General features: G+C 48.0%; 2 protein-coding genes across 4 annotated transcripts; one reads left to right on the top strand and one right to left on the bottom strand.

Annotated features, from left to right (window-relative positions):
* The first annotated feature begins 7,543 nt into the window (after nt 1-7,543).
* SV2A (synaptic vesicle glycoprotein 2A) lies at nt 7,544-17,822 on the top strand. Its single transcript, XM_045544917.1, has 12 exons — nt 7,544-8,401; nt 9,674-9,854; nt 10,671-10,822; nt 10,945-11,078; nt 11,801-11,890; nt 12,135-12,245; nt 12,448-12,536; nt 13,216-13,380; nt 13,591-13,724; nt 14,511-14,717; nt 15,318-15,477; nt 15,947-17,822. The coding sequence occupies exons 1-12, from the start codon at nt 7,780-7,782 to the stop codon at nt 16,128-16,130; spliced, it is 2,229 nt and encodes a 742-aa protein (XP_045400873.1). The 5' UTR covers nt 7,544-7,779; the 3' UTR covers nt 16,131-17,822.
* Nucleotides 15,011-20,145, bottom strand: BOLA1 (bolA family member 1). Of its 3 annotated transcripts, none has more exons than XM_045544916.1 (3): nt 20,035-20,145; nt 19,203-19,656; nt 15,011-15,359 (listed from the first exon to the last, which is right to left on the bottom strand). In XM_045544916.1, exon 2 carries the CDS (start codon nt 19,651-19,653, stop codon nt 19,240-19,242), a length of 414 nt encoding a protein of 137 aa, XP_045400872.1. In that variant the 5' UTR covers nt 19,654-19,656; nt 20,035-20,145; the 3' UTR covers nt 15,011-15,359; nt 19,203-19,239. The 3 variants fall into 3 exon arrangements, with proteins under 3 accessions (XP_045400872.1, XP_045400870.1, XP_045400869.1); XM_045544914.1 differs by lacking the exon at nt 15,011-15,359 and adding an exon at nt 15,366-15,518; XM_045544913.1 differs by lacking the exon at nt 15,011-15,359 and having other exon boundaries at nt 18,936-19,656; nt 20,035-20,144.
* Nucleotides 20,146-24,261: the final 4,116 nt, after the last annotated feature.

The raw sequence follows: 24,261 nt of genomic DNA, 5'->3' as shown, positions 1-24,261 counted from the left end.
GTACCATGCAGCTATAAAAAGGAATGAGAAAGATTTCTACATACTGTTGTGGAGAGATCTCCAGGTTATAGTAAGTGAAGAAAATAATGTCTATAGTGTGCTACCTTATCTAAGTGTGGCATATATATATTTGTGGCTATTTTAAAAATTTAGCCCAAAATCTAATGGAAATTAATACCACTGGGGGGACAGAGGGATTATGGGGGGGAGTTAGGTTTCTTTGAGTATACTGTTAATGTGGTTTTTATTTGGAATCATAAATGTCTTACATAATTGCAAAAATAGTTAAAATGAGTCAATTGGGACAGAGTAAAAGTTCATTTTCAGTAAATGTTCATTTTTCTCTATACCACCAGACAGATAAGGAGTTTGTATCTTAGTTCTATTTTTTTCCCCTCATTATCAGTCCTTCCAAACCTGATATCCATCACATTTAAATCTGAGCTCAAAGACTTCAGTAACTAGACCAAAGCCAATGGCCCTTTTTTTCCTGTTCTTTGCCACATTTAATCCTGTTATATCACCTCCTTGAAGCTTCCTCTTCAGCTTATGTAACCATGAACTTTCCTAAATTCTAGGCAAGAAAAGGTAAGACTGGCCCTCTATTCTCTTGAATTATTCTCATTCATTTAACATTTTTATGGTACCTACAAAGACTCTGTCCTGGTGGCAGCTGAGGATAGAAAGATAAGCAAGGCAGTTCTGTTATCAAAACTGACACATGAGAGATTGTTAGTGAAACAATATTTTGAGAGCCTGAGAAAATTTAGCATGAAAGTCCAAGAAAACTTCCAGAGAAAAAAGTGATACCTGAATTTAATCTTAAAGGAAAGATAGAAATTTCCTAGGCAAAGATGAAGGAGAAACTCCTTTCAGGTGGATAGGATGTTTCTGAGCAGAAACAGATTGCTAGCATGGTGGATAACGCACTAAAGCTGTTTGGTGTTGGAGGCAAGTTGAGGTCAGAGCCAGTTAGGGAGCTCCCATAAATCTGCCTCTCAGCCCTTTTTCCCAATTGTGGCAGGGAACCGTTTGAAACATCATTGAGGTAAAGGGAGGCAGCTGCTTCAGACTGGAGGCTACAGACGTGGGAATTCTAGCTGCCCCAGTTTGATATACTTATTAGATCCATGTGGTGATATTGAATAGATGGAGATTTTGAGTTTGGACTTTGTGGAAAGGTCTGCACTGCAGATATAAATGTGGGAATCATCAGCACGTAGACAGCATTAAAGTTGAGGGACTGCCAGAGATGAGCAAGGGGAAAAGTAAGCGAAAGGAAGGAAGGGTTGGAGGACTGAGCCCCTAGGACCTTAATGATAATGGATCCAGCAAAGGGGACTGTGAGGGAGTCGTTGGTGGGGTACATGGGGGTGTGGCACCTGGGGGAAAATTATTAAGTCTTTGCTCAGAACTTGAAAATATATACAGTTGTCTCTCAGCAGCCTCTCAGGATTGGTTCTAGGACCCCCAAAGAGACCAAAATTTGAGGATGCTCATGTTCTTTATATAAATTGTGTAGTATTTGCATAAAACCTATGCACATCCTCCTGTACACTTTAAATCATCTCTAGATTACTTATAATACCTAATACAATGTAAATGCTATGTAAATAGTTGTTATACTGTAGTTTAGGGAATAATGACAAGAAAATTAAGTCTATACATGTTCAGCAGAGGTGCAAACATCACAAGCCTAACTATATTTTCCATCTGCAGTTGGTTGAATCCACAGATGCAGAACCCAATGATATGGAGGGTTGACTATATAAGCTTTTCTTCTAAGAGTACAAGATTTCTATTTTAGCAAGTAATGATTCAGTAGAGAATAGGCAAAGTCACCTTAAAGAGAAGAAATGGGTCCCTGCCAGCAGGCCTTCACTATAACCTAATTGAAAATATTAACATATTTAAATAAAGAATGTGTCAACCTGAAGAGGGGTCAGTAATGAAAGCCCAGTAAAGGGAAAGTCCCTGAGGCTGTTCCAAGTACCATCCTGGAAAGACTGCTTCAGCCATCAGATTTAGAGTAGTCCAGGAGCATTGGCAAGGCTGCCTGCCATAGCATGGAGGTGGGGGTAGAGAACTGTTGCCAAAAAGAGTTTTCTGGACCCATTGGCATGACTCCTTATTGGAGATGGCCAGATGCCATTAAAGATACAAATCCTCCAGTTATGTCATTGTGCATTTATACATTGAGATTCTGATTCTGATTTGGCTGTAGGGAGAGAAGTTACTGGATATGTAGATATGAGTTTTCAGTCTGAGTGACAGTTAAATTTTCATGGTAAATTAATATTTATGTATTATGGCTTTATATTTCAGTAAATTGTGAACTTTGTTGGCACAAATGAATATTTCCAAGATCCAGCTTTGGAGCCTGCAAAGCCCAGGCCCACATCCCTATCAGTGGTAAATTCAACATGAAAAATTTCATCTGTAAGATCTCTTGGGACAAAGCCTATCAGCCTTTCCACATAATTTATTCCAGCATTCTGAAACCTCCACATTAAGCAGAGCAGAATCACACACTATTAGATCTAAAAGGAACCTGATGCAGCATCTAGACCAAGTCCCACATTTTCCAGATGAGAAACCTGAGGTTCACAGAGGCAGAGAACTTGACCAAGAGTTGACAGCTTGTTAGAAGTGAGAACCCAGGTCAGAGCCCCTGGTCAGTGCTTTGTCCAGAATACCCTAAGTCCTTACCTGAAATAGACATATTTGGGATGTACCTCCCCAAACCACCACATACCCTCTCACATCTGGAGTTAAGTAAGCATGGTCACCAAGTGGCATGTCTTGGATTTCTGAGTCCAGGTTATTGGTATAGGGTCAAAGGAAAGACAAACAGAAAGAATGGACACCAGGTGACTCCTTCACAGAAGTGTATGTTGGGGGGCTGGTGGGGTTTGAGAGGGTCTGTGGTAGAGAAAGGTATTGAGGGGATTTCTTTTTGAGTCATTGGAGCAAATGAGTGGAAGGGGAAATGTCCGGTTGGTCAGACCTATAGAAACCCCCTCAGCTTCCCCATACTCACTTCTGCTACTGAATGGAGGAGAATGAGGTCTGCACTGTAAATAAATAATCTGGATTGTTTCTTGAGGAAAGAGATGGCAGGAATCCAAGAGTCTCTGACTCTGGCAGTTCAGGATAGAAACCACACCTTGTTATCTCTGCTTTCTCTAAAATAGTCAGGTAAACTTGGAGTCTGAGCACTTGGGATTTGGGAGAAGGTTGTGGGAAAGGAATTTGGCTGGGAGCAGTGGAGAAGGGGGAGGGAGGGAGACCTGCCATGCTGGGAGTTGGGTGCTAAGCAAGAGGCTGCCTCATTCACCACTTCCCTTTCTGTCTTCCCACTTGTCTTCCTAACATCACTATTTCTTTCTTTAGTTCCTTTCATCTTTTACTAGGAAGGGGCTGGGAAGTGCTGTGTGTCATTTCCAGCTGTTCTTGTGACAATCCCCTCAGGCCCTTCACCATTTCTTCCCCGTGCCCTGAGTCCCTCCCCATCCTCTTTTCTTCTGCCTCCCCCCTCCCAACAATGGTCTCTCCCGTTGCTCAGTGGCGCTGGTGGGGGGGGGGGGGTAGGAGGGGCGAGGAGGCGGGGCCGAGTGTGTGTGTGGGGGGGCAGGTCTGCATTGCCGCTTCCCCTGGTACCCCGAGCAGTCGCCGCTGCCGCCTCAGACCCGCGGCCGGGACCCCCGCCCTCACCCGGGACTCCCTTACCCGGGGAAGCAGCACAGGTGAGACCCCTCTCTCAATCTCTCACCTCCACCCCACCCCCGGCAGAAGCATCTTTGCCTTGCCTTGCAGCCATTTTATCCTCCGATGCTTTGCCAATGGGGAGGGTGACCGTCCCCGCTAGGGGTGAGGGAGATTGGTGTTGGTTTGGGGATGGACATTTATTTCAGTTGTTGTACTCCTCAGGATACACACACACATACACACACACACACACACACACGTGTTATATGTATAAAATATATAACACATATATACATATATTTTGTTTATTTATTTATATATATTTATATTGGTGAATGAGGAGGAGGGGTGTTTTTCTCTACCTTAGCCCAGTCCCCACTACCCTCTTCGGAGATTAACGTCGTGGTGGTGTTGTTAGTTGGGATGGGGGTTCCTTTAAGCTCCAATCCCCTGCACACCTTGACGCCCCCCCCCCCATGAATGATAAATGACCTTGGCTGGGGCCAGAGAATGGACGCTGCCTCAGTGTGCTCGCCTGGACTTGGTTGGGGGGGAGGGTGGTAGTGGAGGAAGGGCAGGTGAAGGATGGAGGGAAGGAAAATGAAGAATGGAAATATTGATAGAGAGAGGTGGTGAACTACCAGGTGTTGGGGGCACAGATGGCGGGGGCTGGAGGCATTTGCTCCAGGGCGGGGGGTGGGGGGGGGGAAGGAGTGTTGACTGATGGTGGGCTCTTGGGCACTTACATAGCAGCAGGACCATGGGTGGGGGAGGTGCTAGGAGAAGCGATTTAGTCAATTCTGGGGGCTCTTCCCTTATACCACAGCTGAGATGGGGGAGGGTCGCCGCAAATGCTGGTAGGGGCGGTCTCTATGTCTGTGCGTGTGGAGGTCTCTCCCTGCGTCCCCCTCTCTGCCTCTCCATATTCCTCCGTGTACACTCTCAGCTGACACCTTCATTTTTTTTCCTCTCAGAACTGTGGATGCTTCCATCTTTCTAACCCTGGGGTAGGATGTGGGGAAGGGAGGCACAGCGTTGCCAGTCCAATCCCCCTCACCCAGTTGTAATGGGGAGGGGTGCTCTGACACCTCCCACATTCTACACCCCCCACCCCCCATGTTTTGATGAGTAATTGCTTCTTAATGACCTTGTTACCTGGGCTAGGGTGGGCTGGGGATCTGGGTGGCTCCCAAAGTCAGGGACTTTGATGGGGGGGCTTCTGGACCCTCCTCTTATCCAGGGCTGGGGGAGTTGTTCTGAAAGGAAGCATTTGCTCAGGAGTACCCCTGCCTGTCTCCACCCTCTACAAAAAATCTCCTGGGCACATTTTTCTGGTCAGGCGAAGCCAGCCAGCCCTAAAGGGCCGTATAACCCTGAATCTTGTCTCCTTTAACCTCCACATCTCCAAGTCTCTCTTCCACAGGCTTAGCCACCATGTGCGCTTTGGGGGCTAAAAATAGCATCACTTGCTCACCAGCTCAAAGAATTTGTCTTCTTTCTCTCCTTCCTGACCTCTGGGCTTATTGGCCCTGGGGGAGCTGGGTGTGTTGAGCCCTCATATCCTGCTGTGGCTGTGGGAGCCTTCTCTACCTTACCTTCGCCTCTCGGGTAAATAGTGTCAACAGACGTAGGGGATGGCTCCTGGTGGGTCCATCTGCCTCTTTGGGGGATTTGGGGGAGATCCTGGTCAGGAAAGAAAGGAAAGCAAGCAAATTGCCACGTACTGAGGGGATTCCAGTTCTCTCTCTTTAATGAGGATGGTTGGGACCTGAACCATGAAGAAAAGGTGACATAGGGGTCACTGCTTCTAGTCACTGTGGTCCACTGCTTACATCTGTCCTGAGGGGGTTAGACTCTGCTTGCCAGTGCTTCTGTCTGAATCACATAGCATTACTTCCCCTCTTCTACCAGACCGTGTGTGTGTGTGTGTGTGTGTGTGTGTGTGTGTGTGTGTGTGTGTGTGACATTTAATGAAGGCCCTGGTTGGGTGGGAGCAGAGGAGGCAGGATATTTTTAGGGGGATGATCTCTGATCAGAATCTAGGCCTGCTGCCTCTGCTTCCATGAAGGAAGGGGAGGTTATCCCGTGTCTCCCTCTGGAGGATGTCTTTTTGGAGGGGGCAGGCCCAAGGCCCCCTTTATTCTGTACTAGCCTGCTACGCACTGCGGTATTTGTGGACTCCCTTTTTCTTGACTCTTGGAGGAGGAGCAGAAAGGATTAAGGGAGATTAGGAAGGGAGGCCCTGGAGAAATGAGATGCAACCATAGACCTTAGACTCTCATGTTGGAAAGTATGAGCCTGATCAGTCATTTCCATTCCCACCCCATTAGTGAAGGGGGACCCATATATGACGTTCTGAGGGAAGGTAGCAGTGGCCAGTCATCACCCTTTCTCAGCTTTCCATCCGCCCTCTTCTCCATTCTACTTGGGTTCCAGTTCTCCCTTTTCTGGGTCTTCCCTTGTTTGTCTGGAGAGAGAAAACGTGGGCCTAGCTGTTGGAATTAGTTAAAACACAAACAGAGAGGTTATGGGACTCTCTGTTTTGGCACAATGCTGGGCAACAGCATCTGAGTATGCCCCCTGCTTGTCCATTTGTCTCTTGCCCTTTCTTGCTTCTTTCGTATTTCAGTATGATAGGAAGGAAGGAAACTAATATTTATAGACTATCTACTGTGATAGTAAATTCTCACATTGACTCTGAGAAATAAGAGATTCTCCCCATTTCATTATCCCCAGTTTAAATATAAGGACACTGAGGCTTAGGGAGGTTAAGTAACCTGCTGAAGATCAGTTAGTAAGTGGCATAGCTGGGATTTCAACTTAGGTCATCTAACTGTTGTGTGCTTTGTACTGAATCAGCATTCTTCTTGCCAGTATCCCTTTCTGCGGCTCACCCTAAAGAGCATCCAGAGATGGCTTTTGTTTTGGGGCCTTGTGGGGGAGTATAGGGCATCTTCCCATATTACTATCACCACAATATTAATAGCTAATATTTATTTATCACTTTTTATGTGCCAGGCACTATGGTAAGGAGTATGTATGCATTATGCCATTTAATCCTTACTTTTCCCCTTTTAAATAAGAAGAAACTGAGGCCTGGATGTTCAGAAACATGCCTGTGGTCACTTAGCTAGTATTTGCCAAAGCAGGAAGTTAAACTCAAGTCTGTGTGACCCTGGAAGCTGAGCTTTTACTCACCAGACTATGTTGGGAGAAAATCCCTCCTTGTTGAGACTTATAAACATGGAACCTGAGGGAAGAACAGTGCAAACCCCACTTCTAGATTCCATCAGTGGACTGAAGGCAACAGGTTGGAGAGTTTGTCCTCCTACATACCCTCCTCAAGCTCTGTCCCCAGTAAGAAACCCAGACAAGACTAAAGAAGGGAATTCTCCTCATATATCCCGTTTTGTTCTTTGCAGGTTGGTGGTAAAGCAAGGGGTCTGGACTTGAAGGGGATGTGGGAGTTAGGAGAAAGGCTCAGGGTTGGTGGCTGTGACTATGGAGCAAATCCCATGAGTCAGGTCTCCAAGGTCAAAGTAAGGGACTTCTACTCGAATGACCCACAGGTGGTCCACATAGTCATCCCTTTTTACTATACAGAGGTTTGAAGTAAGGAGACTGTCTCTGTATCACATGGCTCAGGCAGGGCTCGGGGTTGAGAGGGGCTTTATATTGGCTTTCTTCACCATCTTAGGACTTACAACTTCCTTTTTCTCCCTGTTGTTTTTTATAGATTTCCAGAGGCTCGTGGAAGAGAAGTAGGCGGCCCTTCCTGGGTTATCCTGGCCTAGCCCCACCAATCTGGCTCCCCCTCCCCTTCCCATCCCCCCACTCTCCCTCTCCCTTCCCCACCCAACTGAACTGGGTATAGGCCAAAGCTCCTCTCCCTCCTTCCTTTCCTAGACACTCACTGGCCAGGTCCCATTTCCTTTTATTCTGTGCCCAAAGATACTGGAACACACTTCTAACTGTGGGGACAGGTCTTCTTGACTCCACGAGTCCTTGAGCAAAAATTGAAAAGAAGCAGGGAGTTTGGGGAGATCCACTGAAGTGCCCTAAAGCCCCATCATGGAAGAGAGCTTCCGAGACCGGGCAGCTTTCATCCGTGGGGCCAAAGACATTGCCAAGGAAGTCAAGAAGCATGCGGCCAAGAAGGTGGTGAAGGGCCTGGACAGAGTCCAGGATGAATATTCCCGAAGATCCTACTCCCGCTTTGAGGAGGATGATGACGATGATGACTTCCCTGCTCCCAGTGATGGCTATTACCGTGGGGAAGGGGCTCAGGATGAGGAGGAAGGTGGAGCATCTAGTGATGCCACTGAGGGCCATGATGAGGATGATGAGATCTATGAGGGGGAATATCAGGGTATCCCCCGGGCAGAGTCTGGGGGCAAAGGCGAGCGGATGGCAGATGGGGCACCCCTGGCTGGAGTGAGGGGGGGCTTGAGCGATGGGGAGGGCCCCCCTGGGGGCCGAGGGGAGGCACAGCGACGGAAAGAACGAGAAGAACTGGCCCAGCAGTATGAAGCTATCCTACGAGAGTGTGGTCACGGCCGTTTCCAGTGGACACTGTATTTCGTGCTTGGTCTGGCACTGATGGCTGATGGTGTTGAGGTCTTTGTGGTGGGCTTCGTGCTGCCCAGTGCTGAGAAAGACATGTGCCTGTCTGACTCCAACAAAGGCATGCTGGGTAAGACACACTGGGGGGCGCTCCAGCCCTATCCTGTCTCCAACTCTAGAAACCCCCCTGCTCCTGGGAACTGCTCCTGTCCTTACCACTGGGCTCCTTAGGACCCTGCTCCCAAGATGTTCCAGAGGGCTCAGGGTTCCTCTGCACACTCCCTCTTCTTGGGGTTGGGTGAGAGTGAAGTTGTATATGAAAGAGGGGCTTGGGCCAGTGGTTGGGTGGTGGTCGGCTTAGTTAGTTCTGCAGGAGGTGACTGTGGTGGGATGGGCCTCTGTTTAATGTTTCCTCATCAGCTTCCGTCTTGTTATCCTGTTCCCTTTCCCTGATTGGGGAACAAGAAGCCAGTATGCAAACTCCCTGGTATAAATGGGGAGGGTCAATTTGGGCTGGTGGGGCTAGGGAAAGGTCCTGGGCCTTCTGCTGGAGATGCTGGTTACACTTGCTCTCACCTAGACTTAGGAGTTTCCAGGAACCAGCAAGTGGTCTCTTATGGCCTTTTCTGATAGGGACCCTGGGGAGGAAATCCCCTAGACTCACTGAGAAAGAATCTAGGCCTTCCTCTGTCACTAACTTGCCATAGGACCTTGGACAAGTCTATTCTCTCTGGGGCTTTGTTTGGGCTTGGGTAAAATGTAGTTTGGAGTAGATGACTTTTAAATTTAATTCCAGTTCTGATTTATGAAGGAACTAAGAAACAGGGGAGTTTTAGGATCAGAAGTACTGGAACTAGAAGGAATAAAGGATAGATTTTGTGTGGGGGATTTCTTGGGAAGACTGGAGCAATTGGAGCTCCTTTCCCAAGGAGCAAAAGAGGGCAGCAAAGCAGGGAGGATAAGGAGGACCCTGGGCCGGTCTGGGAATCCAGGCAGATCGTCCGCCTAGCTGAGCCAGGGATGGGGGTGGGGTGTGTGTGTGTGAGAGAGAGAGATCCAGGAGATGAAGTGTGTGAGAGAGAATGAGAAATGAGAGACAGAAAAAAAGAGAGAAAGAAAGAGAGAGAGGAAAGTGGGAGAGTAGAGTGGCGAGTTCTGGGGTTCCCCCATATGTACATTTCTGCCTTTGAACCCCTGGTCTGCGGAGATGGCCTTCAATCTTTGCTCACACAATTCATTTTCTCTCACTAACTCTTATCTCTGAATAGAGTTTGCTTCTAGAAATTCTTTATATCTTTGATCCATTCTGCTGCAGTTTCAGCTTCTTTAACGCTCAACTCATGGGAGTATCGAGGTGTGTCTGCTCATACCCCGTCTGCCTCTGTTTTCCTCCCCCTTCTAGGCCTCATCGTCTACCTGGGCATGATGGTGGGAGCCTTCCTCTGGGGAGGTCTGGCTGATCGGCTGGGTCGAAGACAGTGTCTGCTCATCTCACTCTCAGTCAACAGCGTCTTTGCCTTCTTCTCATCTTTCGTCCAGGGTTATGGCACTTTCCTCTTCTGCCGCCTCCTTTCCGGGGTTGGGTGAGTGTCCACTTCCTAAGCTCCTGGAGGGCAGGACTATGCCTGGGTCAGTGTTATATCTTTAGGGCCCAGCAAGTGTGCAGACTGGATGCATTTCAAATGGGTGGGAGTTGAATGAATGAGTGAATTTCTTTCTCCCCCTACTGTCTTCAGGCCAGGTGGAGTGTCCTGGACTATTCTCCCTGTCCTGGACTTGTCTGCAGCTGTCCGGAATACCATTCTATGCCTGGTCCACTCCTGAGCCCTCCACCCCACCTCTAGTTCCATTTCTGAGCCTACCTCCACGAAGAGGCCTAGTGGGCCTAGGCCTTACCCCTGGGCTCCTATGGATCCTAGAGTTATCCCCTCCTAGAGTCTACACACTTCCTGCAGTCAACAATAAGCCCTGCTAACACTGACACCTGCCAGAACGCTGAAGCCTTGCTGTGCAGCCCCACACTTCCCCAAGCATGCCAGGCACTCAACCTCTTTTGGCCTGCTCCCAAAATGCCTGCCCTCAGACTCCTGCCCTTCCTTTCTCTATGGAGATGTTCCCTCTTTTCTGCAGTCATCTTCCTTCCCTTGCCATTCTGTAGTCATCTTCAAGATTTAATGTTTGCTCCTCTTCTTTTGCTGGTACCTGCTTGTCTGTTTCCCATGGTGCCAAGGATGAGTGCTTGATGTCTGGCTGTGAGGGGAACTTGTAGGGCATTGTGTGTGAGATGGAGTCTCTTAAAAAGTCTAGAAGACAAAAGGGACTTGGGAATCCAATGCACTAGGGCAGGGGATCAGGAATATGGCCATTTTCTAATGCTGAATTCTTGAAATGCCCTCCAGGATTGGAGGGTCCATCCCCATTGTCTTCTCCTATTTTTCGGAGTTTCTGGCCCAGGAGAAACGTGGGGAACATTTGAGCTGGCTCTGCATGTTTTGGATGATTGGTGGAGTGTATGCAGCTGCTATGGCTTGGGCCATCATCCCCCACTACGGTGAGCAGCCCCCAGGAATCCACCCCATGTTCTCTCCCTCCTTCCGCTCCTCCTGTGCTCCCTGCGATGGGAGCCCCCAGCTTCTGATCTCTCTGCTGACACTGTGACTCTGTCTCTGCCAGGGTGGAGTTTTCAGATGGGTTCTGCTTACCAATTCCACAGCTGGAGGGTCTTTGTCCTCGTCTGCGCCTTTCCTTCTGTGTTTGCCATTGGGGCTCTGACCACGCAGCCTGAGAGCCCCCGTTTCTTCCTGGAGGTGATGGGATAGGGCTGGGTGAGAGGGTGGGGGGGGAGGTCTGTGGAGTATGGAGGGCAGCATGGGCTCCTGTGTTCAAACACACACCGTGGGTTTGGTTTGGTCGTGTGTGGCTGCCTTCCTTCCTCACAGGGTCCATACTCTGGGGTGGTGGTGGGGAGGGGGCACTTTATCTTGCTTCCTTTGCCTTGGAATATATCTCCAGAGGGGTTCTGTGGGTGAAGAAACTAGGGGCCCTGTTCAACCATGGGTGGCTTAAGATTTTGCAGGGAGGGGCCCTAGCCCTGGCCCTGGCCCTGAATTTATGGCCTAAGAGAATTTCCTACCCTCTGCTCCTTCCCCCTCCAACTATATCTTGGCCCAGCAGGGTTAGGATGCTGCCTCTTCTCTGACTACATCCTTGCATCTGACTATATTCTCCTTGTCTTCAGTTTTCACTTTCCATTTCGCCAGGGAATTCCTAGGACCTGTGCTTGCCTTTGTCCCCTAGATGGCCCCTCTCAACTCTTCTCCAAGTCTGATTATGTCTCGCTATACTCTAGCTTGGGGCTCTTTCAGAGTGGGTGATGCATGTCCATAGGTCAGGTGTTGGTGGTAGGGTTGGGGAGGTGGCGTCAGTTTCATGTCCTGTGACTCCAGAAGCCAGGTTGGAGGGAGGGGGTCTGTAACCCTGGGCCAGGGAGAGGCTGACTTGGATGTGGGGATTATGTCTGTGGCTCTAGAACGGGAAGCATGATGAGGCCTGGATGGTGCTGAAGCAGGTTCACGACACCAACATGCGAGCCAAGGGGCATCCTGAGCGAGTATTCTCAGTAAGCCACAGCCCGCCCCACTCAAACCTCCAAGCCCCTGCAGCCCCAGCCCCCACCTGGCCCCTCTCTGGGATATCCCTCACCTTCTTAGACATCTTAGACCACACTCTACCTCAAGGAGATTTTTAGGGTATCATATCATATCCCCTGCCTCCCATTTTGCTAATGTAGGGGACACTGAGGTACCTGGAAGAGGTTGGCAAATACAGAGTGTGTGACTGCTCACCTCTTCTTTTGACCCCAGGTAACCCACATTAAGACAATTCATCAGGAGGATGAATTGATTGAGATCCAGTCAGACACGGGGACCTGGTACCAGCGCTGGGGTGTCCGGGCCTTGAGCCTGGGGGGGCAGGTAATGGAGGATGGGATGATGGAGAGAGAAGAGGGTGGAGAGAGAAGGGAGTGGGAGAGGTGGAGAGGAAGGCAGGACTTAAGTCCAGGTGGGGGTGGGGATGACAGATGAACTGAAGGGAGGTGGTAGGGCAGAAAAATGGGGATCTGTGGGTGCTAGAAGTTAGTATAGCTAAGGTCTGACTTTGCTCTGATCCTTGCAGGTTTGGGGGAATTTCCTCTCCTGTTTTGGTCCGGAATATCGGCGGATCACTTTGATGATGATGGGTGTGTGGTTCACCATGTCATTCAGGTGAGGGGTGGAGGGGTAGGGGGGTGGTATGTGGTGGTTGCAGTGGTGTGTGGGCTGGGAGAGGGGTAGGGGAAATGGAAATTTGGGGGACAAGCAACAAGGAGAGATGCTGTTCAGATCCCCTCTGATCCTCCACCCAGCTCCTTGACTTTCATTCAACAGACTTGTATTGTAGCTGACTGGTGTTAAGTTTCTATCCGGTGCTGGTATGGTGCTGGGATGAAGTAGATGTGGTCACAGTCTTCCTGGAGTTTACGTTTTGGTCAGGGAGCTGGATGAAACTTGCTATGAGCAGTGTGATGAGAGCCACGGTGGACAAAGGGCAAAGAGCTAAGGCAGCACTTGGGACTCGGGGGGAATCTGAGTCCAGAAGGATGAATGGGGGTCTGATAGGCTGTGGGGTGGTTGGGGAGGCCAGGGGTGGAGAAGAGTGTTTTAGGCAGGGAGATGTCTAAAGAGCAGATGTCTGGGAGGTAAGAAAGAGTATGGGGTGGCAGCGGGGGAGTGGAAGAACCTAAAGTCCCCAGAACCACAGCAATTGGTGAAGGGAGGAGCAGCGAGAGATGCGGCCGGCAGGGAGCCAGGTCCTGTTAGGGGCTGACACTGCTTCTTCCTTGTTCTGGACTGCCTGGTTCTAATCTCTGAGACTTGTCTGTTTCCATCGCCCTTGACTCTTCAGCTACTACGGCCTGACAGTCTGGTTTCCTGACATGATCCGCCATCTCCAGGCAGTGGACTACGCAGCCCGCACCAAAGTGTTCCCTGGGGAGCGTGTAGAGCATGTGACTTTTAACTTCACACTGGAGAACCAGATCCACCGAGGAGGGCAGTACTTCAATGACAAGTATGTGGGGACCTTTGAACTTCACTCCTCCTCTGTCCCTTCTACCCCTGTCTCTTTTATGAGTCTGGGAATTCCAGAGGAGGCATTTTGGGGAAAATTCCTGTGGTTTCTCCTCAATGCTGAGTTTCCCATTACTTCACTAAAGGTTTGAGTCTTGGAGGAGGGTATGAGGATGAGGGGAAAGTGTCTGTCCTCATCCTGGCCATACAGGTTCATCGGGCTGCGTCTGAAGTCAGTGTCCTTTGAAGATTCCCTGTTTGAGGAGTGTTATTTTGAGGATGTCACATCTAGCAACACATTTTTCCGCAACTGCACATTCATCAACACTGTGTTTTATAACACTGGTAAGGTGGCGTGGCCAGTGGGTGTCAGACCAAAGGGTTGGGTGGACCGTGACGGCAGAAGAAGGAACCTTCCTCATTCACTAGTTTAGAGTTCTCAAGCTGAGATCTCTGGAGCCCTGTGGGAACGTGGCTGAGGAGCCTAATAGCTAGCACCAATAATTCTGAAAATCTAACAGAAATTGCACATTTTCCTGATAAAATATCTGACAAAAACATCAAGTTTCTTTCCCTTTGGCTGGAGTTATAATAATTCAGTGAGGTAATATGAATGCACTTTTGTAGAGGGCAAAAATCACCCAAAACAGTGTCCTTGGGAAAAAGGAAAACAGCAAAAGGATATTTGGTGAGGAAAAGGTTGGAAATCTTTGCATTAACCCACTCTTTTAAGTGATTCTCAAATATGAAGTGCTTATTTTGTGAGCTAGATTGAGGTTTTCCACCTCTAAATGCAGTACTGGGTGAGCTTTTCCCACTTTGTAGGAAAAAACAAAACAAAACAAAAAGTTTCCTAAGTCCAGGGTACTGCTACTGCTTATAGTCAGCTAGCATGGACAAAAAGAATGAACAAGAAGCAAAGACTATGATGGTCAGATGACAGTCATTTTCTGCTGTAAAGATTCCTAGTTCCCATGGCGATATTACTGATGTTTTGCAATGAATGCCCTGAGTCATTTTGAGAGCCCCCCACTGCTTACCCCCGTAAATGCAGAGCCCTGGGTCATAAGCAGTAGCAGCCGCCTCTCACGTTCACTCTGACTGCCTGCCTATCTTGGCCTTCACCCCCAGACCTGTTTGAGTACAAGTTTGTGAACAGCCGGCTGGTAAACAGCACATTCCTGCACAACAAGGAGGGCTGCCCACTAGATGTGACAGGGACAGGCGAAGGTGCCTACATGGTGTACTTTGTCAGCTTCTTGGGGACGCTTGCTGTGCTTCCTGGGAACATCGTGTCTGCCCTGCTCATGGACAAGATTGGCAGGCTTAGGATGCTTGGTAAGGGGGAGAGGCTGTGTGGGGTGTGTTGGAACTGACTGGGGGGGCCAGGAGCTGGGGGAGGCTGTCAACAGGCGCCTCACCTTGGGCTGTGGAGGAGATTGGCCAGAGAGCTCCTCTTATGTTTTCTATTTAGGGGGTGCTACAGGAAGGGGTGGGGCCTGGCACAGAAGCTTTTCTAAGGGGTAAAAGGAGGTAGGCAGAATAGCAAGTGGTTAGGGCATAAGCTTTGAGGTTATAGGTTTTGAATCTCAGCTCTGCCACCTGCCTTGGACAAGTCACTTAACTTCTATGAGCCTGGTTGTCTTGTCTGCAAAATGGGGGTGATAATAGTACCTGCCTCATAGGTACTACTGCATGTACTAAATCAATGCATGTAGAGCATCAAGTTGCTTGGCCCATAGCTGGCGTTGAATAAATGGTTGTTACTGATATTATTAATAAACAGACAATTATAAGGGAGGTTGAGGTCCTTTTAGGTACCTTGGGAAAAAGAGTCTCACGCTGGGCTGTCTTAGAGCTAGCTGATGGGACAAGATGGGTTCTAGATGGGTTTCGTTGTGGTCAGGCTCATGCTGCTCTCTTCTTGCCTGGCTCCAGCTGGCTCCAGCGTGATGTCCTGTGTCTCCTGCTTCTTCCTGTCTTTTGGGAACAGCGAGTCAGCCATGATTGCTCTGCTCTGCCTTTTTGGGGGGGTCAGCATTGCATCCTGGAATGCGCTGGATGTGTTGACTGTTGAACTCTACCCCTCAGACAAGAGGTACTTGGAGTGTGGTGGGGATAGAGCAGCAGGTCCAGGGTCTAGAGGGTAGGGGAGAAGTGGAATGAAGAGGGAGGCTGAATGGGAAAATGATCCTTAGGGGTAAGAGGGGGATACACATTCCCATTGAGTTTCTCCCCTAAAAGCTGGTAGCTTTTGTATCTACTCCTTGAAGTCTTAACTGTTAATCTCATTTTTTGGTCTTCTTTCTTTCTTTCCTTTCTTTTCCTTTCCTTCCTTCCTTCCTTCCCTCCCTCCCTCCCTCCCTTCCTTCCTTCCTTTCTTTCTATCTCTCAATTTATTTATATTCCCTGATGTACATCCCTCACCTTTCCAATCTCTTCATGCTTCCCTCTCCCTCTTGGATACTGCCCGCCATCTTCCTCACCTTCACTTCCCCACCCACCCGCTCTTCCCTTGTCTCCCTCCTGGGCCCACCCTTTGCGCTGCACACCGGACTCTGGAGCAGGACCACAGCCTTCGGCTTCCTGAATGCCCTGTGCAAGCTGGCGGCTGTGCTGGGGATCAGCATCTTCACATCCTTTGTGGGAATCACTAAGGCTGCCCCAATTCTCTTTGCCTCAGCTGCTCTTGCCCTCGGCAGCTCTCTAGCCCTGAAGCTGCCTGAGACCCGGGGGCAGGTGCTGCAGTGAGGGGGTCTCTGGGATTTCGGGAGTGGCAGGCACACTGTGAGACCAACAACTCCTTCCTTCCCCTCCCTGCCCTGCCATCCTGGCCCCCAGAGCCCTCACTCCCCCCCCACTCCCGTTTGGTGTCTTAGCTGTGCGTGTGTGTGTGTGTGTGTGTGTGTGCATGTGTGTGACCCCCGTGGGCAGGGACTACAGGGAAGGCTCCTTCATCCCAGTTTTGGGATGAAGCTCTACTCCCTTCTTCCTACTACCCTCAACTTTGCACAAGAGAAGGCTGAGCCTCACCCTTCTCTCCCTCCCCCGGTGTTAGTGAGGGGCCCTCACTTCCCTGCTCCAGGGGTTCCAGTACTGGCTTCCTGCCTTCCCCCTCATTCCCTCTGCCTAGGCCCTGGTGAAACCACGGGTATGCAGTTATGTTGGGGGCTGGGGCTTGGGTGTAGACCATGGACCAAAAGAACTTCTTAGAGTTGGAAGGGCCTCCATGCCCTCTCACACCTCCTGGTGGATGCTGGGGGAGTAGCAATAAACCTCGGGCCCCTGGCCTCTCCTTCCCCCTCAATTTGGGCTGCAAATATGAGGCCTGAATTTTATGAATTAGCTTTCTGATTCTTATTTATTTATATATTAAGTTCTGAGGCAGCTCAGCAGGACTGTGTGTGAATGTGTGTACACTTATGTATGTGTGTGCATGTGCCATGGGGTGGGGGTGTCAATATACTGTCCTAAAATATAAGCCAAGGGTAATCTCAATGGACACACACACAACCCTGCCTCCCATAGTACTTCCCCTAATCCCGTTTCTGTGTTGAGCCTGGGAGGGAGGAGCCCTAGGCCAGTCTCGGGTAAGAGTCCCACAGTCTAGGGGGATCTATCTGAGGGCACCTGACAAGGCCCATCTCTTTCCCTCCTCTCAAGAAGCACAGGCCTCCTCTGGAGCAAGAGGCTCCACCCACTACGCACAGACAGGAACAGCACAGCTGCCCTCCCCTGTCCGCTAGTAGGCAGGGGAGCAAGGGAGGGAGAGAAACCAGGCATATGGTCAAACCAGCAGATCAAAAAGCACAAGGAGCTGGGGCAGGGGCCCTCCTGGCAACTCCTCTGAAAGTGGGGAGAGGTTGGGCAGTATGTGAGGGACCCCTAACGCAGGGACCAGAGCCTCAGTTTCCCCATCTCACCCTTCCACACAATAGCCTCTGTAGGTTAGGCTGCCCTGTCCCACCCTACTGTGTGTGGCCGCTTTCTTTGGTGCCCTTTCCTCACCCTACTGTAGCTGTGATGTGTTGTAGTTTTTAGCTGTTTGTAAAATGTTTAAAAATAACTTAAAAGGAAAAAAGTGAACATAACAACAAAAAAGAAAATCTAAATTCACCCTCCTCGTGCTGTGTCTGGTGCCCCCACCCTGTGGTCACTCCCCCCTTTTTGTAACACTGAACCAGGTGGTGACTGTTTAACTCTTTGGTGTCTGTGCTCAAGACTGCCTTCTCCTCCAGTGCCCAGTGTACGAGTGTATACCCTGTGCCCTCTTCCCTCACCCTTCACTTGCTGGACGTAGCCCTCCCCCCTGTGCACCTGGGAGGGACCCATCCATCTCCTTTGCTCTCCTGGGGAACCCTAAACCCAACTCCGTTGATGTGAAAAATGCAATGACAACTACTGATGAAAAATAAAAAGGAAATGAATCCTTAAAATACAAAATGGCTATGTCTGCTTCTATGCCTCTCCAGCCATATCCAACTCTCCTAACAGTCTTGGGAGGGTAAAATGGTGAGACGGAAAAGAAACTCCCTCCAAAGTAGAAGCCAGAATAACATGTGTCACATTTACTTCCTAAATTGGTCTCTATACTCTGACCTTTCCACTTCTACTGATGAAGGGCCCTCAAAAGTCTCTCAGATTTGAAAACTTGGAGTAGTTTCTTTAGAACCAACTTTGCTCCAAATCTTCTGGTGTGCCTTTTATAGATTCCAGACTCCATTATTGTGTAATTAGATTCCATTTTTTTTTTTTTTTTGGAAGTGTGGGGACCTTGAATGTACATTTTAAACATGCTCCCTTGGGAATTCTTACCCAAGAAGAAATCTGAAAACTGGAGACACGGCCCCTTTTCTCTGTGTGACATGGGGGAATCTGGCCTCTAGCTGCTGGTGGTGGAGGGACAAGGGGCGATTTGAGGGGCCTGCACCAGAGCTGTGCATTTGTTCCTAAGGGGATTTGCAAGGAATGGGCTGGAGGCTGCAAAAGTAGGGTGTGTGCAACTTTGTACTTTTGGTTGACCCCATGCCCCTGGGAGTTACCCTTGACTTCCCTCTCACTCCAGTCCATTTCTGTTCTAATCAAGTCATTTTCTTTTTCAAATCAACTCCTTCCTTTCCATTCCCACAGCTGACCTTTAAGTCAGAGTTCTACCTTTACTCTTCTTATGCATTCTAAACTCTTTAGCCAGAAATGGTCAAGGTATATATTAACCAAGGCCTTTCTCTAATAATTTCCACATTGAGATTACTGGAAAGTTGCTTCTGTAGATATTACTTGAGCTTCCCTCAAAAATAGGACCTTTGGAAGGCTCATAAGAAAAAGGGCTACATAAAGATTTCTTCATCTTCTGTAATCATTTTCTAGGTTCTTCTCCTTTTATCGCTACTTTAGTAGTCCTATCCTCTCTTTTCTGGTTAATTTTGTGCTTTCCTTTAAATGTCCAAATAGGTCACTTCCCCCATGAAGCTCTGACTGCCCTAGTCTACAGATCTCTTTCTCCCAAGAACACCTGTAGTACTGATTCAACAGCCCATTAAGAACACAGCAATGCAATTCATATTGTAATTTCTCTTTTAATGTAGAGAATTATTTCCAATTCATCAGGTCTGATGCAGTTCCTTAGTCACAATTATTCATAACATGGAACAACTGGGCAAAAACAGTAGTAAGTGACTCTGCTCTTTCCTTGGTTTATCTTTGACCTGAAACGAGTTGCTATTCTGGAGAATATGTAGGGACCCCAAAAGAATGGGGCCCGGGGATCCTTGCCCCTTACAAATCCCAGACTGTATTGAGAAGGCCTCTGTAGTTCAGTCTTACCCAGCCCAGTCGATCCTGGTCTTCCTCCCTCTCGGGTTCAGGGGATTCCTCGAGTTTTCTTGTTCCCACCCAGGCAGGGAGGGCTTGTGTCCAGCTGAGGGTTCTCCCTCCACTGGGCGGGGGTCCGCGCCTGGATGGCCAGCGCATGGACCGGCCCGGCCAGCTCCTCAGACAGGGCCGCGTGTACCAGCCTGTGCCGTTGCAAGGGGCTCAGTCCCTCGAAACGAGAGCTCACCACCGCCACTCGGAAATGCGTCTCGCTGCCCGGTGGGACCGCATGGCCGCCACTCTCGTTGCGAAGCTCCAGTACCTCGGGGCTCAGGGCCTGCTCCAACTTGGCGCGAATGGCGGCCTCCACCGGACCGATGGTTCCGGATCCCGCGCTGGGCCGGGACGAACAGACGCGGCCAGTCATGGAGACCAGGCGCGGGACCAGCCGCCCACTCAGCATCCGCTACCGCAGAGAAACGGACGCACGGAGTGAGAGTCGGGGCCTTCCGCTTGGTGAGGGCCGAGTGTTCCACCCGCCCCGCGGCCCCCGCAACCGTCCCCAACTCCCCGCACCCCGCGACATCTACACCCGGCCCGATAGGAAGCCCGCCTCGACACCACACAGGGAGACCAGAGACACCGCCCCCTTTCTCTGTGTGACGTGGGGGAATATGGCCTCTAGCTGCGGGTAGTGAAGGGACAAGGGCCATTAGAGAGGCCCGCACCGGAGGCGCGTTCCTTCCTAAGGGGATTTGCAAGGAATGGGCTGGAGGCTGCAAAAGTAGGGTGTGTACAACTTTGTGCTTTTGGTTGGCCCCATGCCCCTGTGACCCCTTTCTACCTGCCGCTTGGCCTCGGCTACTGCAATTCCAGCTCTGGATCAGGACTCCTGACGTTCCGGGAAAAATGCAGCGCGGGCGCCCTGAAGCGCGCTGGGAAACGGAGTCCTTCTGCGCCTTACAGGGCTGTAGGCGCCGCGCGGTGCCCGAGGGCTCATGGGAACTGTAGTCTCGCAGTTTCCCGACCCGCGAGGTCGCCGAAGACCTGAACCAGAGCCCGCGAAGAAAAAGGGATTTCCTGTGCATTTGGGGTTGGGATTATTCGGCCTATTTATTGCCAATAGATCCTGTAGATCATCTAGCGCAACTCCTGTATTTTACATACAAGAAAAGGGAAGTCTGTTCCATTTACTGAATACATAATTATTGTGCCCCAGGCCAGTGCTGGAGGCTGGGGAGCAAAGACAGGCTCTGTCCTCAAGGAGTTTACAGAACGCTGGAGAAGATGGACAAGTGAGCGGACAATAGCAATACCGTGTGCTAAGTACTGTGATGAGATTAAGCATGCAATGCTAAGGAGCCATGTCATCCGGACTTGGGGTGGGGTGGGGGGTAGAGAAAATTTCCAAGAGGAAATTTCGGCCAACAATCCAGAAGGGACAGCATGAAAACCCGTTTCTCAGTCTCTCATAGGCTATGGCTGTGGTAGCTGCACATGCAAAAGCCTGGAGGAGAGAGAACTCTGAGAGAGTCTTTCCTAGTGGGGTAGTTAGTGTTAAGTAAGGTCCGTGCCCAGGGGGCAGAGATGATGGTAATGAGTCAGGAGTTAGGGGCCAGACCACCCTAGGCCTTGTAGCCCTTGTTAGGTGATCTTGTCTTTATCCTAGGAGCCAGTGAAGGTTTTAAGCAGGAATATAACAGAATGAGATTTTTCTAAGATGATACATAATTTTAACTTTATTCATATTTTATTTTATATCCTCAATATTTTACATATTTATATATCTTCTAAGTATGTTCCCCAGCTTCTCATTTTGACAAATTTCAAACCCACAGAAAAGTTGAATAGTGCAAAGCAACACCACCTACCTTTCAAACTAGATTCACCACGTTTTACATTTATGCATATGTTATATACTTATACATATATGCTTACATATTTAAGTACTGTATGTATACGTAAAATATATTTACATATTTTTTGATGAACCATTTGAAAATAAGTTGCAGATAGCATGACATTTCACTCCTAAGTACTCCAATATGTATCTCCTAAGAATAAGGATATTCTCCTACATAACCACAATACCCTTATTACACTCAAGAGACTTAACATATAATGACATATAATATTTTCCCTAGCCTTTTAAAAAAATTTTAAACTTTCAGAAAAATTGCAAGATTAGTACAATGAGTAACCCATTTACCTACCCTTCACTTACATTCACTGATAACATTTTGCCAGACTTGCTTTGTATCTCTCTGAATATGAGTGTGTATAATAGCAATGATAAAATAATTATTTTTGCTGAATCACTTGAGTTAGGTACAAAATTCTTTACACTTCACTGCTATATATTTTCAACATATATCTCCTAAGAACAAGGATATTTTCATACATAACCACAAAACCATTATCACACTCAAGACATTTAACATTCATCCAATATATTATGTAATACACAGTTGACTTTCAAATTTCCCCAATTGTCTCATTCATGTCTGCTATGGTTTGAATGTGTTCCTTCCAAAATTCATGTTGAAATTTAATCCCCCTTGCGTTGGTATTAAGAGGTGGGGCTTTTAGGAGGTGATAAGGCTATGAGGGCTCTACCTTCAAGAATGGATTAGTGCCTTATGAAAGTGCTTGAGGGGGCAAGTTTGCCCCTTTTGTCCCTTCTGCCATGTAAGGAAACCTGGATGACACTATCTATGAGAAACTTGCCTTTGCCAGATACCTAACATGCCAGAGCCTTTATCTGGAATTTCCCAGCCTCCAGAACTGTGAGAAAATAAATTTCTGTTTTTTACAAATAACCCAGGCTGTGGTATTTTGTTATAGCAGCACAGACAGACTAAGATGGTGCTCTTTATAATATTTAATTTTTGGAAATGCAATCAAGGATAGTGCATTGCATTTAGCTGATTTTAAATTTGTATTTTTGCAAAGATCACTGGCTGCAGGGTGGAGAATGATTGTAGAGGAGGAAAGATTGGAAGCAGGGAGAACAGCTGGGAGGTTATTGTAGCAGTCTAAGTGAGAGATGATGATGACTTGCACCAAAGCGGTGGTGGTGGTAATGGAGAGAAATTGTGGCTACAAGATATACATAGGACAGTAAAACCTATAGGATATGGTAATGGCTCAGTTATGGGAGAGGAAGAGTCAAGGATAATTATGAGGTTTGTGCATCTGAAGTTGCAAAAATAGTACAAATAATTCCTATATTTCCTTTACCCTGATTACCCAAATATTAACATTTTACTGTGTTTGCTTTATTTTAATGTATTTGTCTACACATGTAATTTTTTTTCCTCAACTGTTTGAGAGTTTCAGAGATAAAGCTCTTTTAAATTAACTACATGTGATGGTTAATTTTGTATTTAATTATTTATTAGAGATGAGGTCTTGCTCATCTCTAATATGGAGACGCCCAGGCTGGAGTGCAGTGGCATGTTGATAGCTTACTGCAACCTCCAACTCCTGGGCTTAAGGGATCCTACCTACTATCTCAGCCTCCCAAGTAGCTGGGACCATAGGCTCATGCCACCACACCCAGCTAATTTTTATTTTTTTTGTAGAGACAGGGTCTCATAAGTTGCCCAGGCTGGTCTTAAACTCCTGGACTCAAGTAATCCTCCCACCTTGACCTCCCAAACTACTGGGATTACAGGCATGAGCTACAGTACTAGCCCTGTGATAGTTAATTTTAATTTGTCGATTTGGGGCAATTAATGTGTTTCTGGACTATTGGTTCCCAGATATTTGGTCAAGCATTATTACGGGTCTTTCTGTGAGGGTGTACTAAATGAGATTAACATTTGGCAGACTGAGTAAAGCAAATCACCCTCCTAATGTGGGTGGGCCTCATCCAGCCATTTGAAAGCCTGAATAGAACAAAAAGGCTGGGCTTGGTGTAGTAGCTCACGCCTGAAATCCTAGCACTCTGGGAGGCTGACGCGGGAGGGTCGCTTGAGTTCAGGAGTTTGAGACCAGCCTGAAGAGCAAGACCTTGTCTCTGCCAAAAATAGAAAAAATTAGCTGGGTGTAGTGGTGTGTAGTTATAGCTGTTAGGAGGCTGAGGCAGGAGGATCCCTTGAACCCAGGAGGTTTGAGGTTGCAGTGAGCTATGATCACACCACTGTCCTCTAGCCTGGGCAACAGAGAGAGACCCTGTCTCAAAAAAACAAACAAACAAAAGAACAAAAAGGCTGACCCTCTCCCAAGTAAGAGAGCCTTCCTCTTTTGCCTGACTGCTTTGGGACAGGAACATTGGCTTTTTCCTACCTTTGGATTCAAACTGAAACATTAGCTCTTCCTGGGACTTGAGCCTGGCGTTTGAACTGGAACTACACCATTGGTTTTCAGGCCTTTGTACATGGACTGGAGCTACACTGTCTGCTCCAGCTTGTCAACTCACCCTGAAAATCTTGGGGATCTTGTGACCTGTTACCCTCCATAATCCATGAGCCAAATCTTTATAATAGTATCTATCTCCTATTGGTTCTGTTTTTCTGGAAAACCCTGACTAATGTATGTTTACTTTAAAAAAAAGACGTTTTCTCACATAACTAGAATATAATTGTCAAACTGTGAAAATTCACAAAGATACAGTACTATTATCTAATCTATAGACCTTATTCAGAATTTGCCAATTGTTACACTAACGTGCTAAATATAAAATGAAAATAATTTTTCTGGTCTGGAGTCCATTATAGGATCACATATTGCATTCAGTTGTTATGTCTGTTTGGTCTCCATTAATCTAGAATAGTTCCTTAATCTTTCTTTGTCTTTTATGACTTTGTCATTTTTTTGAAGAATACAGATCCTTTATTTTGTAGAATGTCCTTCAATTTGGGTTTATCTAATGTTTCTCTATGATTAAGATTTAGCATAATGCATTTTTGGCAGGAATACTGCAGAAGTGTTGAGTCTTCAGTGCACCTTACCAGGATGCTTGTGATCTTGATTTTTCCTATTACTAATGATAATTCTGATCACTTGATTAATGTGGTATCTGTCAGGTTTCTCCACTATAAAGTTATTCTTTTTCTGTCTGTATTTG

This window comes from Lemur catta, chromosome 3 (genome assembly GCF_020740605.2).
Source record: "Lemur catta isolate mLemCat1 chromosome 3, mLemCat1.pri, whole genome shotgun sequence".
Lineage (NCBI taxonomy): Eukaryota > Metazoa > Chordata > Mammalia > Primates > Lemuridae > Lemur > Lemur catta.
Note: the sequence above shows the minus strand (reverse complement) of the source record. Positions and strands in the feature narration are given on the sequence as shown.